The sequence below is a fragment of the Phoca vitulina genome, unplaced genomic scaffold (assembly GCF_004348235.1).
Source record: "Phoca vitulina isolate PV1807 unplaced genomic scaffold, GSC_HSeal_1.0 scaffold31, whole genome shotgun sequence".
Taxonomy (NCBI): domain Eukaryota; kingdom Metazoa; phylum Chordata; class Mammalia; order Carnivora; family Phocidae; genus Phoca; species Phoca vitulina.
The window spans coordinates 23,408,473-23,425,435 of NW_022589734.1; the positions used below are offsets into that span (position 1 = coordinate 23,408,473).

The 16,963-nt window shown below is 48.4% G+C and overlaps 2 protein-coding genes across 2 annotated transcripts in view; one reads left to right on the forward strand and one right to left on the reverse strand.

Annotated features, from left to right (window-relative positions):
* The window catches only part of MRS2 (magnesium transporter MRS2), a 34,029-nt gene extending 27,461 nt beyond the window's left edge, over window positions 1–6,568 (forward strand). Inside the window, exons 10-11 of the mRNA XM_032424875.1 lie at window positions 4,299–4,412; window positions 4,951–6,568. Of these exons, the coding sequence (XP_032280766.1) occupies window positions 4,299–4,412; window positions 4,951–5,061 (225 nt within the window). The 3' untranslated portion in view covers window positions 5,062–6,568. The remainder of the gene's footprint in view (window positions 1–4,298; window positions 4,413–4,950) is intronic.
* Window positions 6,569–6,734: 166 nt separating this feature from the next.
* The window catches only part of GPLD1 (glycosylphosphatidylinositol specific phospholipase D1), a 55,062-nt gene continuing 44,833 nt past the window's right edge, over window positions 6,735–16,963 (reverse strand). Inside the window, exons 16-25 of the mRNA XM_032424725.1 lie at window positions 16,755–16,829; window positions 16,510–16,666; window positions 15,925–16,066; window positions 15,158–15,263; window positions 14,980–15,073; window positions 12,288–12,464; window positions 11,796–11,956; window positions 10,538–10,564; window positions 10,368–10,418; window positions 6,735–8,643 (exon numbers count right to left, since the gene is read on the reverse strand). Of these exons, the coding sequence (XP_032280616.1) occupies window positions 8,557–8,643; window positions 10,368–10,418; window positions 10,538–10,564; window positions 11,796–11,956; window positions 12,288–12,464; window positions 14,980–15,073; window positions 15,158–15,263; window positions 15,925–16,066; window positions 16,510–16,666; window positions 16,755–16,829 (1,077 nt within the window). The 3' untranslated portion in view covers window positions 6,735–8,556. The remainder of the gene's footprint in view (window positions 8,644–10,367; window positions 10,419–10,537; window positions 10,565–11,795; window positions 11,957–12,287; window positions 12,465–14,979; window positions 15,074–15,157; window positions 15,264–15,924; window positions 16,067–16,509; window positions 16,667–16,754; window positions 16,830–16,963) is intronic.

Genomic DNA, 16,963 nt, shown 5'->3' on the forward strand with positions numbered 1-16,963 from the left:
GTTTGTGGTTGCCACTCGTTAGTGTATAACATCTTCTGCATAGAGCAGTCTGTGTTAAGCTGATGGTTACCTAAGTTTGAACCCATTCTTTACTCTTCTCCCCCCATTTTGGGTGTCATACTTTACATCCTTTTACTATGTGCATCCTTTGACTGACTTGTACAGATGTACTTATTTCTACTGCTTTTGTGTTTCCACTTTTCATACTCTCACTTACAGTCTCTCCTTTCCACTCAAAGAGCCACCTTTAACATTTCTTGTAAGGCTGGTTTAGTGGTGATAAATTCCTTTATTTGTTTCTCTGAGAAACCCTTTGTCTCTCCTATTCTGAATAATAGCCCTGTGGGATAGAGCATTCTTGGCTGCAGATTTTTCCCTTTCAGGACTCCGAATTTATCATGTTACTCCCTTCTTGTCTGCAGTTTATGCTGAGAAATTAGCTGAGAGCCTTGGGGTTTCCTTTGTATTTAACTTCTTTCTTTTGCTGCTTTTGAAGTCCTCTCTTTATCACCACCTTTTGCCATTTTAATTACTAGGTGTCTTTTTTTTTTTTTTTTTAAGATTTTATTTATTTATTTGACAGAGAGGGAGCACAAGCAAGGGGAGCAGCCGAGGGAGAGGGAGAAGCAGGCTTCCTGCTGAGCAGGGAGCCTGATGCGGGGCTCGATCCCAGGACCCTGGGATCGTGACCTGAGCCGAAGGCAAGATGCTTAACGACTGAGCCACCCAGGTGCCCCTAGGTGTTTTTTTTTTTAAGATTTTATTTATTTATTTATTTGAGAGCGAGCACGTGGGTGGGGCAGCAATAGGGAGAGGGAGAAGCCAACTCTGTGATGAGCAGGACCCTGAGATCATGACCTGAGCTGAAGGCAGGTGCTTAACTGACTGAGCCACCCAGTGCCCCAGTTACTATGTGTCTTGCCATGGATCTCCTGGGTTGATTTTGTTGGGCTCTTTCTGTGCCTCCTGGATCTGGATTTCTGTTTCCTTTCCCAGATTCTAGAAGTTTTCAGCTGTTATTTCTTCACATAAATTTGCTGCCCCCTCTTCTCCTTCTGGGATCCTTATAATGCCAGTGTTATTACACTTGATGGAGCCACTGAGTTCCTTAAGTCTGTTCTTGTTTTGCATAATTTTTTTTTCTCTCACCTGTTCAACTTTACTTTCCATGACTGTCCTCCAGGTCTTCTGCTTCCTCTAGTCTACTAGTTATTCCATCTAGTATATTTTTAATTTCATTGATTGTGTTCTTCATCTCTAAATGGTTCGTTCTTATCTCATTAAGGGCCTCACTGATGTCCTCCACTTTTAAGTCCTGAGTATATGATCATTACTTTAAATTCTCCATCAGGGGGTCCCTGGGTGGCTCAGTCGTTAAGCATCTGCCTTCGGCTCAGGTCATGATCCCAGGGTCCTGGGATCGAGCCCCGCATCGGGCTCCCTGCTCAGTGGGGAGCCTGCTTCTCCCTCTCCCACTCCCCCTGCTTGTGTTCCCTCTCTCGCTGTGTCTCTCTCTGTCAAATAAATAAAAAATCTTTAAAATAAATAAATAAATAAATTCTCCATCAGGCACATTGCTTATCTCCATTTCACTTAGGTCTCTTGCTGTGACTTTCTCCTGTTGTTTCATTTGGGACATGTTCCTTTGTCTCATTTTGTCTGCCTCTCGGTGTCTGTTTCTGTGTGTTAGGAAAGTCAGCTGTGTCTCCTGCTCTTGAAGATGGTGGCCTCATGGGAAGGAGGTTCTCTCTGCCTGCAGTGCACGGTCCCCTGTTCACCAGAACCTGGTGCTTCAGAGCTGTTCTCTCTGTGTGCTGTGTGCACCCTACTGTGTGGCTAGGCCACGTTTGCCTGCAGTCAGTCCACGTGTCTGCAGTGGCTGTTTTTGCTCCCTGTGGTGTTAATGGGTCAGTCCGGGGCCACCTCGGGCTTGAGTTGGGTCAGAGCAGGCATTTGCCAGAGCTGCGATAGCACCAAGCTGCAGGATGCATTCCCTGCATTGTCCCCCGAGAAGCTTTTGTGTGTGGTCAGGGCCTGCAGTCTGACCAGCTGTCTGCCCCTAGCCCACTTTGGGGGCCACATTCAGTGTGCGTGGTTAGCTTCCCTTCTCCCCGGGCAGGAGGTGCTTTGGAGTGGTGCTGGCCCCTATGGGGGCAGTTTGCGTGTGCCAGGCTGGGGGTGCTGCTTTTGATGGGCTCCTGCTTTGGAGGGCTGGATGCAAACTCCCTCCCCCCGGGTGTGGGAGGCTCGGTATTAGCAAGGTTTGTGTGGGTCTTCTGGGGGATGGGACCCTGAGCTGGGACTGAGGCAGGCCTGGCTGGAGGGTGCAGATGGGAAGCTCAGGGGTGGGAGGTTGGGTGCAGTGTAAGCAAATCAGTGAGTGTCATGCTAGTTCCCCCAGGCAGCTGTGGGGGGGGAGGGCAGTGGATACCACCTGCAGGTCCTTTGTTCCTGGAGGAGTCTCCCAAGATCTCTGTCTCTCCAGAACACTCTGAGATTAGCAAACAACTCTCCCACCGTTCGCCCCAGGTGTTTTTCAAACTGCTGCTTCTCTGCTTTATCTCCCCAGGCTGTTAGTTGTGTTGTCTCTTTAATGGTGGGGACTCCGTTTCCTCTCAGCCTCTCTGCTCTCCTAAAGTTGAGCCTGGTGATTTTTAAAATTCCAAGTTTTAAGTCCTGCTGATTGTAAAAACTCACAGAACTCAGCCCCTCTGGTTTTCAAGGCCGAATGTTATGGGTAGTCGTCTTCCCGTGCAGGCACCCCAGTGCAATAGTCTGGTGCTCCCCCTTCTCTGTGCTGGCAAGTTCCTTCCTGCCGTGGGCAGCCCCACAGTTTCATTAAGCTCCCCACCAGGTCTGTGTACTTTCTGCCCTCTTGGATGTGGCCCCTTCTCCCACTTACTTGTGGAGTCTGTTCTGCCAGTCTTCAGGTCGTTCTCTGGGTTTGCCCTGATGTGAGTGTCGTCTGGTTGTACCTGTTGAGCTTCGGGTCCTCCTACTCTGCCATCTTCCCACAATTTCTGTGTGTGTTTGAAATTTCAAACTTGGTTGGAACTTAACCCCCCTGGTTTATCACATTTTGGCATTTCAAATTTTTATTCATAGGTGGATTGTAGAACCAGTCTACAGCAAAGACAGTAGTAGTCTATTCTAAATCTCATTTAAACATAATTTTTACTTAATAAACTAGGCCCTCTTTTTGGATAACTAGAAATATATTCACCAAAAATAGTTAATGCGTGTTAGCACTTGTCGTCCTGACATATGTCTAAGTTCATGTTCCAAAGAGATGGGTTTTTCCTTCATATATGGTGTGCATTTCCGCCGGTGAGAGCTAATCGCTTGTGTACCACACTGCCGTGGGGCAGGGGGGGTCCCACTCTCTGGAGCTACCTGGGCTGTGGTTGATAGCTGGCTAGTAGCTGTAGACCGGGGGTCTGTGGTTCCGTCCACGGAGGCATGAACATGACACTGACAGAAGAGTACAAGCTTGAAAATGACAGGAAAAATGTTTACCGTAAGTCAGAGGTTCCCAAACTTTCTTGGTTCATGATGCATTTAGTGTCTAGTGTCTTAGTAATTTTTTCATAGGATTACTAGACCAAAAGTTGTTACCTAACAAGTTGTTTATGAAGTAGCTAGGTCTCTTCTGCAGATGTCATTGTGTTTTCCTTGAAAACTTAAAATAACCTGGGGTGTTGTGATACCCAGGACACGTCAGCTCACAGCTTAGGAGCTATGCCTATAAGCAAAAAATTTAAATTCAGTTGTATGTCCTCTGTGATTAGAACTATTAACGTTTGTATACACGTAAATGAAGATTGGGAGGAAACACAAAGTAAAAGTGGTTATTATGTTTGGCTTATAGATGATTTTAAAATATTGAAGCCCTTTTATATCATGTTTCCCTTCTAATTTATTCTCTGATTCTCTGGGTGCTATCAGGGCTTGTTCTTCGGTCCTTTCTATAGGAAAGAGCTATACAAACAACAGAAGGCTTCTTTAAGGGGCGCCTGGGTGGCTCAGTCGTTAAAACATCTGCCTTCGGCTCAGGTCATGATCCCAGGGTCCTGGGATCGAGCCCCCCCTCGGGCTCCCTGCTCAGCGGGAAGCCTGCTTCTCCCTCTCCCCCTGCTTGTGTTCCCTCTCTCGCTGTGTCTCTCTGTCAAATAAATAAAATCTTTAAATTAAAAAAAAAAAAAGGCTTCTTTAAGCTCTGGGGCTACCATAGTATGGGAATTGTACTGCTAAGGAACCTGAGCTTTTGTGATTTAAATTAACTCTGTTTTCTCTTTTAGGACCACAGAGTGTTTTGGCTGATTACAGGAATTATGTTTATGGGAAGTGGCCTCATTTGGAGGCGTTTGCTGTCATTCCTGGGACGACAACTAGAAGCTCCTTTGCCTCCCGTGGTATGAAGGGTCTGGGTCGCAGCAGTGTAGCTGAAGGTTATGGTCTGGGTCTGCAGGGAGACCGACCGCCTGAGCTGGTGTTGTCACCGGCTTTGTGACCCTGAGCAAGTGATTTCATTTCTACATCTGTCGGTCAAGTCAGTGGCAGTGGTGTCATAGAGTTAGTGGGAGAATTAAATAAGCTGTGGAAAGTACTTATTACTGGTACAGTGCCTGGCCCGGTGAACAGCTTAGTGCTCTATGCAAAATACATCACTCTGGGATGAGCATTCTGCATTTAGACAGATGTTGGCAATTCTGCAGGCTTTGTCATAGCTCAGATTGAAATTTAGAAAATGTAGTGTTCTCATTAAGAAAAGATAGAAAGTTTACCCTTTTTCTTACCTTTCTATTCCCAGTTTACACCAGGAATGAATACTTAGCGTACTGACACAGGGCTTGTAGTCTCCCCTCATCTGCTCGTCACCTTTCCTTTTACTCATAGCATTTCTTTTAAGACAGACCCAAACTAAATGATTAATTTTCCTGTTCTATTTAGATGGCCTCTTTACCCAAGAAGTCCCTTCAAGCAGACAGAAGGCTGGAAATGAAGCACAGCTTCCGGCCCGACGTTCTTGGATCAGGCAGGAGCGTCCTGACAAACCGTTAAGAGACATCAACACAGGAGAGACCGGGTTCCTTTTCATGGTAGTCACAGGAAACTTCTGGTACTCTTTTTCTTTTATAGAGTCAGACACTTGAAAAAAATCACTAAAATTGTAATGTCTGACGATAAAGATATCATGGCACTCCACAATGCTGGAACTTAACTGCATTTTCAAAATTGAGGAAAGAAGCAAAAACCTTAAAATGCTGTTTTTATAGACATGTGAGAATTGATTGTTGTATAGATTTTCTGATTTGTACGTGTCTCAGGCCAAGCAAAGCCTGAAAACTTGACAAGCCCACAGTGACGAGATCAGGTAGCAGTTCTTAGTAAGGGGATCATGTTCTTGGGAACTTTGTCTCAGGTAAGGTAGGAAAATCCATAAACGAACTCTGAAAGTTTGTGCTTTAAATCAACCTTTAACGTACCATATTTTCTTGTATTTGTCCCCCTTTTATGGATTCCAGTTAATCAAGATTTTATTCTCTTGACCCCTGAAACTATTTTTCTCTGCTTGGCTATAATGGAAGCCTTTGGAAGTAATGTTGAAATTATTTCCATCCTGTTACTGCTCTTAGGTCGTTCCCTGTCTTTAGAGTAGATGAAAGTGTACATAGCCCAGTTAATCTATATGCCTACACCTCAGAGGTTCAAACTTCAGAGTGTCCAGAGCAGCTCTTCTACTACACATGATAATGTTGGGCTTACCTGCTACTGTAATAGGATGTCATGGGAGGCAGTTTAGGAGTCCATTTACCAAGTAGTTTCGTGATGGGAGTAAAAATGCTATTCAGTAGCTGGTTTGAGAGAAGACAGAGTTGTACCTTTCCCCACTCCCATGTGTGGTTAGAAGAAGCCACTAGAAGCTGGAGGATGCGGTGGCCAGGCTGGGTTGGTCTCAGCACAGAGTGGCCCACTCGGCACCTCCCTGTGGGTCAGGGGCATGCGTGAGGTGTGGGTGTCGGAATGTGGGAATACAGAACTCTCTATCATCATAAATGTGATGACTTTGAAGACACTTTGATAACCTTTCCATCTCATGGGACACTCCACTTTGTCACTAGGTAACCTATCACTGTGACTTCGCTGTGACATGGGAAGAATTGAAAGCCCAAGGGGCTTGATTTGACTCTGATCAGGCACAGAATTTGGGCCTTTTTCCTTTGGGTGTGAGTTTGTGGAATAATTTTTTTTCCAGGAGCAACTACCTCTTAAGTGTGATGTAGAGAAGTTACTGGTGGTTTATAAAGTTCTTGAAGGCGGTTAGATCAAGGAAGATTTCAAAATGTCAACTCACTCTGCTACCTAAGAAGTTAGGCAATTTTAAATTTTGAATTAAAATGAGCACAAGTGTTTGGTTATGTGAGCAAGCAGTCTTATTCCCTGTTTAACAAGGTCAAGGAATGATATTAGACTGTTTTTGGAAGGCCTCTAAAGAAATGTGGCCGAAGATAGCAAACTGTGAGAAATTAACCACTAAAATAAAAAGCTTTTGGGCACGTTATTCCAAGAGTTGTACACAGCTTTATTTTTGGAGTTACAATACTTTTTCAAAGATTTTATTTGGCGGAGGAGAGGGAACACAAGCAGGGGGAGAGGGAGAAGCAGGCTCCCCACGGAGCAGGGAGCCCGATGTGGGGCTCAATCCCAGTATCCTGGGATCATGATCTGAGCTGAAGGCAGATGCTTAACCGACTGAGCCACCCAGGCGCCCCTGGGAGTTAATATTTATCTAACAAACTTTAATAGATTTACTTTCATTACTTTAGTAATACCATGGAGCTGGTCTAATGGTGCGTGGACAGGGCATTCAGAGATCGGAGTTCATTCCCAAATGCACTCCAGATCTCTATAGGTCTGTGATTCAAAGGCATGGAAACCATGTTGATCGTGAAGTCTTGAAGCAAGTTGTTACATACACAGGTAATAGAAAAACAATCGCAAATATGTACATCTTTGTCATGACCTTTAAGTTCAGATTTGTGTTAATCGAGATTAAAACCGTACAAGGTATTTCCATTTTTGTTAAGCATTTCGGAATCCATGCTTAGAGCTACAGTTAATACTTAGATTTAAAACGTAACCCACCTCTGGGGATAATGCACTGGACTCTGTAGACCAGTTTGTACATCTTTGCCATCCAGGTTGACCTTTGATAGTAGGACTTTGCACTTTTGAATATGGGATTAAGATGGTTAAATATCCTGTATAAATCCTATGTGAGAACTTGCTTCTGTCTGGTATGTTTAGACATTGAGAATGATCGTGTGTCAACACAGGCCCTCTCGATCAGGGAGATGGTGGTGTGAGAGAACACAGACTTGTAAGGAAGAGGCCCAGTACGCTGCAGTTCATCAGCATATTCTACATGCAGACTTCAGTTAAGTCATTGTGGCCTCTTTCATTGTTACCCAAATGAAACCAAATGGTGTCTGTGCTTTTTGCTGTTCCCTAGGGAACTGGCAGCTAGCATACTCTGTAAGAGACTGTCACACGAGTCATCGGAGGTGCTATCTAGGGGTGTGTGCCCATTCTTCACTCTGTACTCCCCTTATGCTCACAATGTTAACTTGAGTAGCTTTCCCTTGATTTCTAATTTAACTTGACTCCTCAGCTGGATTCCTGTCTTCTTTGAACCATTCTCTACACTGCCTCTAGAGAAGCTAAAAAGGGTTCTTGTCATCGCTTATTTTGCTCCCTGATTGCTACAGAATCCATAATAATGCCTTCACATGTTCAGTGAAGCTAGAAGCCTGGGTCGATTCCTTTCCATCAGAGATGCTCTTCCGTAGGACCTGCAGATGAATCCCGCTTCCCTCCAGGGCAGTGGCCTCAGGCCAGAGTGCTTGCTGGCGGGCTGGGCACGGCTTGTACCAGCCCAGTGCAACACGGACTCCTCTTAGAGGACACAGAACCCGTGCAGAGTCACCAGGTTCAACTGTGCGAACAGCCGCTTCTACAAAAGCAGTTGAGGGCACTAAAAGGTGAGCTTTTAGTGTTGTATTTGTCCTTCACTCTCTGAAACCCTGTGGAGTTGTGAGGTTCTCCTTCACCCCCCGTACCTTTCACTGTACTATTTCTCTGCTCACTTTTTCCTTGTATACTGTGCTTTCTGTTTCACCTTGATTGGAATGGGTCACCAATTTTAAAAGGACATTTTTAGGAGAAATGGACAGATTTTCTTAAGAGCTAACCAGAGAGTCCTTTCCAGGCATCAGCCCTAGGTATTCACGTGAAGGGGAAAGCAGTTGTACGGCAGGTCTGAGTCCCAGGTTTCAATACAGGGGAAGCAAGGAAGGAAGCGCTGGAAGGGGACACGAGTAAGCAGAGCATCTGTCATCATTCACTGGGAAGAGGCCTGTCTCCACTCCAGGAGCCCCACCTCTCGCAGGATCTACTCAGGCTCCCCTGGATGTGCCCCTCTGCCACCAGAACATTCACCCTGGAGATGACTTGGCACAGGGAGGGGATGCAGAGTAGGAAGAGGTGGTGAAGTCTTTAATGGAGGTCGAAGCTATAGACGTGCAGTGCCCCGGAGAGTCGGGCTCCCAAAGAACTCCTTCCAGCAGCAACGACAACTTGGTTCTGTAGGGGACACAGAACAGTATGTTGATCATGCCTGTGAAGCTCCTGCCCTAGTCCACGCATCCTGCTGTGCTCGGGTGACACAGAGATGGAGACGGGGGTTAGTGCCACGAGGTTTCAGAGACGCAGACTAAGGCAGCTCGGCTCAGGTGCAGTCCGAGTCCTAATTCCAGCCCGTTGCTGGAGGCTCAGTGAGTGGCCACTCTCATCCTCAGACTGTCCATGTCCACTTGTCAGCAGCGCCAACAATCCCAGGTAGGTGTCGTGCAAGTGAAATAGTATGAATGTTCACCACAGTGAACTGTAATGACAAAGGTGAACTTGCAGTGTTGTACAGAAAGGAATCAACTATAACTTACTTTTAGATCTCTAAGTAAGGGTTGATAGATGTGTAATGTCTAACTTTTGGAAAACGAATTTTAAGAGTAAGCCAAGCTTAGGGCCCCTGGGTGGCTCAGTCAATTAAGGTTAAGCGTCTGCCTTCAGCTCAGGTCATGGTCCCGGGATCAGGCCCCACACATCCGGCTCCCTGCTCAGCAGGAGTCTGCTTCTCCCTCTCCCACTCCCCCTGCTTGTGTTCCCTCTCCGCGCCGTCAAATGAAATCTTTAAAAAAAAAAAAAAAAAAAAAGTAAGCCAAGCTTATGATGTAGTCTATCACCAGACCTTTTGAGACTCCCCCCATAAACTTTATAATCCATCGGGTTTTTTTTCTGGATAACCCTACATTTTACTTACCAGGCTTGCCTACAAATAACATTCAAGCAAGGGCCACTTGAACTGTGGGCCACCAGAGGGCAGTGTCCCCAAATGCCCGTAAACTGGATCCAGGTCCACCGCACTCTTTAGCCCTTGATCCTATCCTGATGTGCATTTTATTCTACTTCCCATGTGTATAAGTGGTGTTTTTCCTCAAAGGTGGGGACTTTGTCTCAGAGCCTGCACAGTTCTGTGCAATATCCTACAGTAAATGAAGGAATGTATTCAGTGGTCTAGCTGGAGATGAAGATAAACCCTTTAACTGCTGTATCCATTAAAATCCACAATGTGCATACCCTTTGATCTAGCAATCTTCCAAGAATATCATTAGCAGGGATATTATATAAAAATATACAGCTGTGCAAGAATGCTCACAATAGTAAGAAAACTGGAAATAATTTCGAGTAAATGTGAGAAAGTGAACTGGATAAAATAGGGTGCATCTGGACAATACTCTGCAGCCCTGAAGAAGGTAGCTCCCCGTGTATTTGAGAGGAAGCAGGATACACTGCGGTACGTGAGCAGGAGAGAATTTGTCTGTCCCTAGAGTCCTACAGAAACCCCAGAGTGTGGAAGAACATTAACAGCGGCTGTCTGACGTGGCAGGGGTTTGCGAGGTTCCCTGAAGGGCCCGGACCAGTATTCATGCGTGAGGCTCCGGGGGACAGCGGTCTCTGAGGCCGCCAGCCAGCTCGTCCGGTAGTACGCAGCCCCGAGGAAGCCACGGACACTGAAATTTAAACTTCATTTCTTTTTTCTCCAATTCAGCTCGCGGGCTGTGCAGAACTCGAGGCAGCCCACAGGCTGTAAGGTGCCGAGCCCTGCCCTCGGGGATGAAACTGGGAAAGTGATGGGACTGTGTGTGGATGTTTTTTTGTGTTTTTCAAACACAATCTGAACGATAAAATGAGATCATCCGCACCCCGGCCTTAGCATGTAAACGTGAGGAGTGCATCCTCCTGCTCACCTTGTCTTTCGACCGCACGGTGACCACAGAGCTCCCAAACCTCGAACTTGCCTGTAAAACAGGGGCTGTTAGTGGTCTTTGGAAGACATACCATATTTTATCAGTTTAAAAAATAAGGGAAAGGGCACCTTCGTGGTTTTTCTTTCTTCATTCCCGTAGGAGGTACTCACCTCAGGAGAAACCAGTACGTACTGGGCCTGAGAGGAAAGGATGAGAGAGGGACTGGTTACTGGGGGTGTGGGTTTTAGCTACACTCTAAGCCCTACGCTTTGTTGCCCTTTGACACAGGAACTTAGGGAAATAGATGCACAGAGGTGTTTATACATGAATATTTGTATCCTTATTTATAACGGTGAAATGAAATGGACTAAGGGACTAATAGCCACTTAAGTAATGTTTACATAAACTGGCTTATCCACAGATAAAACAGTAGGCAGCTGGGAAATGTAGGAGAATGTAAGCAGGCATAGAGAAGGGGTTACAGGTAAGACAAAATCTCGTTAAAAATTGTGTACAATAGGTCACAGTTGTTAAAAAAATACATTCACACACTCAGTGTAATGATGGAGTGTGTGTTTGGTGCAGAGCCCCGTCCTTTCATTTCCGAGCTCTGCGACCCAGAGCATCTTCCCCTCGGATCCTTTGTCTCCACCTGGCATAGTGCCAACTTACCAGCTTTGATGTGAGTTAAAGAAGGGGCTGGAGGGAGGGAGAGATCTGTAAGTGCTTAGCATAGTGCCAGGCACAGAGTAAAATGCACGGGAAAAAATACCGGAAGGATACACATCAAAAGGTTATTTCTGCAGAGTGCAGTTCTAGGTAGAAGATTTAATTTTTAAAAAAACTTTAATTTTACAATTAAATTAAATAATGGGTGTTTTATGCCCAGGGAACCCTTAAGGAAACCCACCTGAGAAAAGGAATAAAAGCAGTGAAACGGGCGCCTGGTGGCTCAGCAGTTAAGCGTCTGCCTTAGGCCCAGGTCATGGTCCCAGAGTCCTGGGATCGAGCCCCACGTCGGGCTCCCTGCTCAGCGGGGACCGTTTCCCCCTCTGCCCCTGGCCCTGCTTGTGCACTCTCTCTCTTGCTCTGCACTCTCTCAAATAAAATCTTTTTAAAAAGGCAGTGAAACAGGAAATGAGACTGCAGTGGCCCTGGCCTGTCTTCCTCTGCTGTGGGCTCCCACCCAGGGGACGGGCTGTGACCAGAAGCAGGTGACACCACGTCCAGAGACTGCAGCCACAGGCGCGGAGCTGCAGACCTGCGAGAACGCAGGGCCACCTGCGCCCACGAACACAGGCATGGGATTGTGTCCTGCAGACAGTCCAGGTAAAAACTCGAGGGTCTGCAGTGGACGCCATTTTACGAGGCATCAGCAGGTAGCCTCCTTTGCCAACATGGCATAGCTTTTGTACGGGCACATGTTACCTTCTCTTCAGGACATGGAGCTATCCATGATTTGCATCTGCCCGTCATGTCGCCGAAGGTGATGTGCTTGCCATTATAGACATAAACACGGCCGTCTTCCCCACCCAGCAGTCCAGAGGTGACGTCCGTTATCCTCAGGGGCGCCGCCAGGATGATTTCATCTGCAAGCCATAGAAACCAGAAGGAAGGGGCTCCCTCCTGTCATCCGTTCCGTTGTCCTAACCCAACCTCCCCCAAGTCAGACTAGCGCGTCCTTCACGCAGTCCACCCTCCCCACCCAGCAAAGGCTTTGTTTCCTAGTTGATCATCCATAGATGACAACTGTGTGGGTGGCTCTCCTGTTACCGCCTTCAAGAAGTCTAGCTCACTTGGCTCTGGTCTCGCCTGACTCAAAATAGACGTAAAGGCCCTTGGGCCACTGAGCTGTCCATTACGAGGGCAGAGGCTCCATGATCCAAAGGGACTCGATCCTTGGCCCTCTTCCTTTCCCACCTAAGCCATCGCCATCCAGGTCACTCAAGTGCAGAACTCCACCAAATCGAGAGAAGCGGCGGTCCCCGCTGAAGGTGCTGAGCAGAGAAGGCTGTGTGTCGGGGGTCAGTTCATACATCCGAGTGGTTCCGCCCTGGTGCAAGGTCATGGTCAGGAATGCCACTTTGGACACCTCATCTGAAATAAACCAGGGCATGGTATCTGCTGCCATCCCAGGAATGAAGAGAAGACAAAGCACCAAACGGAGCCCTAGTCTTGCTTCAGCCTTCCATACCTCAAGTGACGCAATGGCTCGGGATCACAGAACAGGCGTCTTCAGTGGGAAGGTGCAGCAGGCTTGGGCAGAGACCCAGGCGTGGGGCACGTGCAGGGATACCCCATCAGACAGCTCTGACCCCTGCAGTAGTCTCCACACGACCATCTTCCCTTACACCGCAAACTGCCTGCGTCAGTCACGCTCCTGACAAACCCGACAGAGTCTAAATTCCGGCTCTAGCGTTTCCCCCACATGTCAGAGAACAGAGCTGTCGTACAGTCCGTCCCACCAGCCGGACTCCCTCACGGGCCCCAGGGCAGGGACACCGCCTTGCAGTGTGCCCCATACTTGCTATAAGTCCTACTACTTTGTATCACTGACTTTCAGGATTACTGGGAAAGTCGAAACTCGAGTGTTGAACTTGTGAATGCCAAGATTTTTACTATCAGTGTAAAAGGTGTGGAAAATGCCCCCCAAAAACTATAAAGTTCTAGAACGTATATTGCTTCCTGGAGCTTGATACCCACGTGTGTGTTAAAATGGAGATTGTTGCAGATTATAAAATTTTATAGTTTTACATTTAGGCCATTTCTAACTTCTTGCTGTTATAATTAAGACTGTGATAAAGATCCTTTCCTGCAGTTTGGAGTAGTACCTGAGAGCAGATTCTTAGAAATGGTCCAAAGAGCATCCAAGGGAATGAGCATCTTTTGAGGCCCTTGCCCTTCTGCCAAACCTTTCTTGAAGGGGCAGCATCAGTCCACCTGTCACCAGCACCGTAGGAATGCCCACCTCATCTCAGCCTCGCCATGTTTGAGTAGCATCGTTTTCATACTGAAGATACTCCACAGTTCCTCATCAGCACCCTAAAATCGCCACTAAATATTTCAGTGGTTCGTTGTGTCCAGTGACCACATAGCTTCAGCCGGAGCCTGAGCCCAGGGGCAGAGGGACAGGCCTGATGGGGTCATGTTCCCGACCACCGCCCTCAGGGATCACCCTGTACATCTGACCATTCAAAGTGCAGTGAGTCTGTTACCAGAGAGCCGAGATGCCCACACTGCACTGAGGGATACTGATCCTGTCTCTCATAAATAAATACATAAGGTTAACTTGTATGTAATACAGATATGTAAATTGATCTTTTTATATTGTTGTATAGTATTTTGTAACAGGAAAATACCAAGACAGGAAGGACATTAAAACAAAGTCTGGAAAGCTCTAATCACAGCACTCCAGTAGAAAGAAAAGTGAAGCAAATAAAATCACTAATGGCTGTTGCAAGAGTTTGGAAAGAGCTCTGTGAAAGGGGGAAAAACCCCAACTACTCCAAAGCTAAGTCAGCATCCGGGGTTACAGTGCTGTGTCCTTAGTCATGCAATGAAGAATCTCGCCATTCTGGGGTGGCTGGCCGGCTCAGTCCACAGAGCACGCACCTCTTGATCTCCCGGTCATGGGTTCAAGCCCCACGCTGGGCGTGGAGCCCAGTTAAAATGAAAGAAAGAAAAGGAAAAAAAACATCTAGCCATTCTTTTGCCCAATCCACTCTTCTAATGTGTGCAAAAATCTTCCTGAAAAATAACTTGACGATATGTAAGGAGAGCCTTATTAGTAGACCCTCTAGTCCAGGAATTAAACTATTCAGGAGGCAAGAGTTTTCTGTACACCGACTTTCGAGAGAGAAGATGGTATTCACAATAGTGAAAAATTGGGAGCATCCTAAATTTCAGCTTAAGTTTTTCCTTAAATATCTGGATAAGGGGTGATTTCTATATACATCTTTTCTTTTCACAAATTTCTACAATAAGCATGATTCACTTTGATCATCTTCAAGGGAGTAGGTTTTGTTTTGTTTTTAAGATTTTATTTATTTATTGAGAGAGAGAGAGTGACACAAGCAGAGGGAGAGGGAGAAGCAGGCTCCCCTCCGAGCAGGGAGCCTGATGTGGGGCTCGATTCCACGACCCTGGGACCCTGAGCTGAAGGCAGACGCTTAACGACTGAGCCACCCAGGCGCCCAAAGGGAGTAAGTTTTTGTTGGCTTTTTAAAACTCTTTCCCGTAACACAAGTGATGTTTTATTAACATAAGTCCTCAGCAGACCTAGTCCCGGTGAACTGATGTGTAGAATTTTCTGAACCCCTCCTCTTGCTCCAAGCTCAGTGAGACTGGAGCTTTAACAACACACTCGGTTACTTTCATGAGGGATTTTCAACAAATCTCTGAGGTGAATATTATAATTTGTGTTTTGCGGATGAGGATACTAATGCTCAGGTAGGTTAAGTAACTTCCCCCAGGTTATGCCGCTTGCTATTACCGAGAAAAGGAAATACAGTCTGGTCTGTCTGGCTCCAGATTTCACAACCTTCCCCCCAAGGATGTGGTCAAGAAGCCACCCGACTAAAAACGCAGTCATGTTTCCCAGCGTGTGACCTACCGTGAGTCGGGGCTCCAGCCAGCAACACTTGTTTCCGGGTCCCGTTCACCAGCACGTGGCCGCTGGACAGGGAAGTCCCCAGCTTCCCCATCGTCTGTGAAATGCCGTCAGTCGGCACCGTGCAGCTCCGAGAGCTCTCCCCGGTGCCCAGTCTCCGTGGGGGGAGCGGCAGCCTTACCTTGTCTCCGGAAATGGTAAACCAGCTTTGGCGTTGTGGGGGCAAATAGCCATACACCCGTCCGAGGCTCTGTTTCTCATCGTGAGCGTGGAACAGGTGGCCCGGGCTGGAAGGAAATACACGCAGACGGGGGAGAAGAGCGGGCCGACTAGTCAGGGCCCGGCGAACACAAGCCCCCTCTGCCCCGCCCCTGCCATCCTGGGATCCTGGCAGGGGAGCGGGGTGGCTTTCTGCTGATGCGAAGCTCACCACTCTGCCTCCCCACTGAGGGCAGGTAGAGGGAGGGCCACGGCCACGGGCTGAATCGTGTTCCTCCGGAATCCACGTCGGAGTCTGAACCCCAGCACCTCAGAATATGTGTATTTGGAGACCGGGCCTCAAAGAGGCCATCATGTTACGCTGAGGTCATTGGGGTGGGGCCTGATCTAGTAGGACTGGGTGTCCTCGTAAGGACAGACAACAGGGACGGGCGCAGACCCAGGAGAGGCCTGGAGAAGGCGGCCCCCTGCAAGGCGAGGAGAGCGGCCTTGAGATGGCCGCCACCAACCCCGCGCCCTGGAGAAGATGCATTCCCGCGGCTTCTGCTACCCAGGCTGTGGGACGGTCACAGGAGCCCTGGCAGGCTCATCCCCCTCCTAGCTCCTGCTTCAGCTTCCGAGAATCCGCCACCTTGCCACAGAGCCGCAGCTTTTCCTGTGGGGTCGGAGCCCCCAGGCGGGCCCCCGCGGCAGCCGGCATCTGCCCCTCGCGCCCCGGGGAGCACCCACCTACTGGTGTTCCTCCAGGTTGGGCTCCCTACCAGCAGCACGGTTGTGTGGTTCACGCGGAGCCCGTGGAGGGCGTAGCCGAGCCAGGAGAAGTCCGCCTCGCCCCGCACCGTCCAGTTGGCCGCCTCCACGCCCAGCTTTTCTACACGAGACAACCAGTGCCCTTTACCTTCCGTGGGAGGCTGTCACAGGACAAGCACATTTCTGGAGCTCACTTCTGTGGGGTGGAGGATGCGATATAAACGGAGCCCCCCAGCGGGCAGGTCGGAGCATCACTGGGATGCCTTCCGAGTTCCCAGGCTTCCATGGAAAGCCTCTGCCAACAAGCTACGGGCCCCCTTTGGATCTGGACCTGGAAGTTGGACCCCTTTTTGTATATCCGTGATTCTACCCATATCACCTGGATGATAAAGGTAGATACTCTTGTATCTTATCTGCAAGAGGAAGAGCTATTAGAAAATTTAGATGACCTGATAGTGGAAGGAGGGAGATAGGACAGAAGCCCACAGGTACGAGGACAGACTAGAGCAGGGAGGTCTCGGGAGGTCTCCGCCCCCACCCCCTCCTCCCCCTCGCAAGCACTACCTTTGTGGCTCCAGCTGGGGTCGGAATAGAACGCAGCCACCATGCCCTTCTGTTTCCCTCCACCCGGCGCGAAAGGGGAGCCCATCACCAGATCAGGCTCGCCGTCCTCGTTCATGTCTGCGGCCACCAGCGTCCAGCCCAAGTTACAGTAGGTGTCCTGTAGGGGAACCAGGAGAGCACGTCCCACTCAAAGGCGGACAGCAGGAGGCGGCGAGGTCTGGCCCTGGCCCAGGGGGTCCCTGTACCTGGCAGGAGATGGTGACGTTGGGGCCAGAAGACACTCCTCCTTGTCTGGAGCCGAAGTAGACGTACACCGCACCCTAGGCGAAAGCAAGCCGCGGGGCGGTCACTCAGATCACCAGAGAGGGGGTGAAGAGGACCTAAATCACCCGAGTCCCCACGGTCGGGAGCTCAGCAACAGACAAACAGGACAAGTGGTTTTTACGTCTCTCAC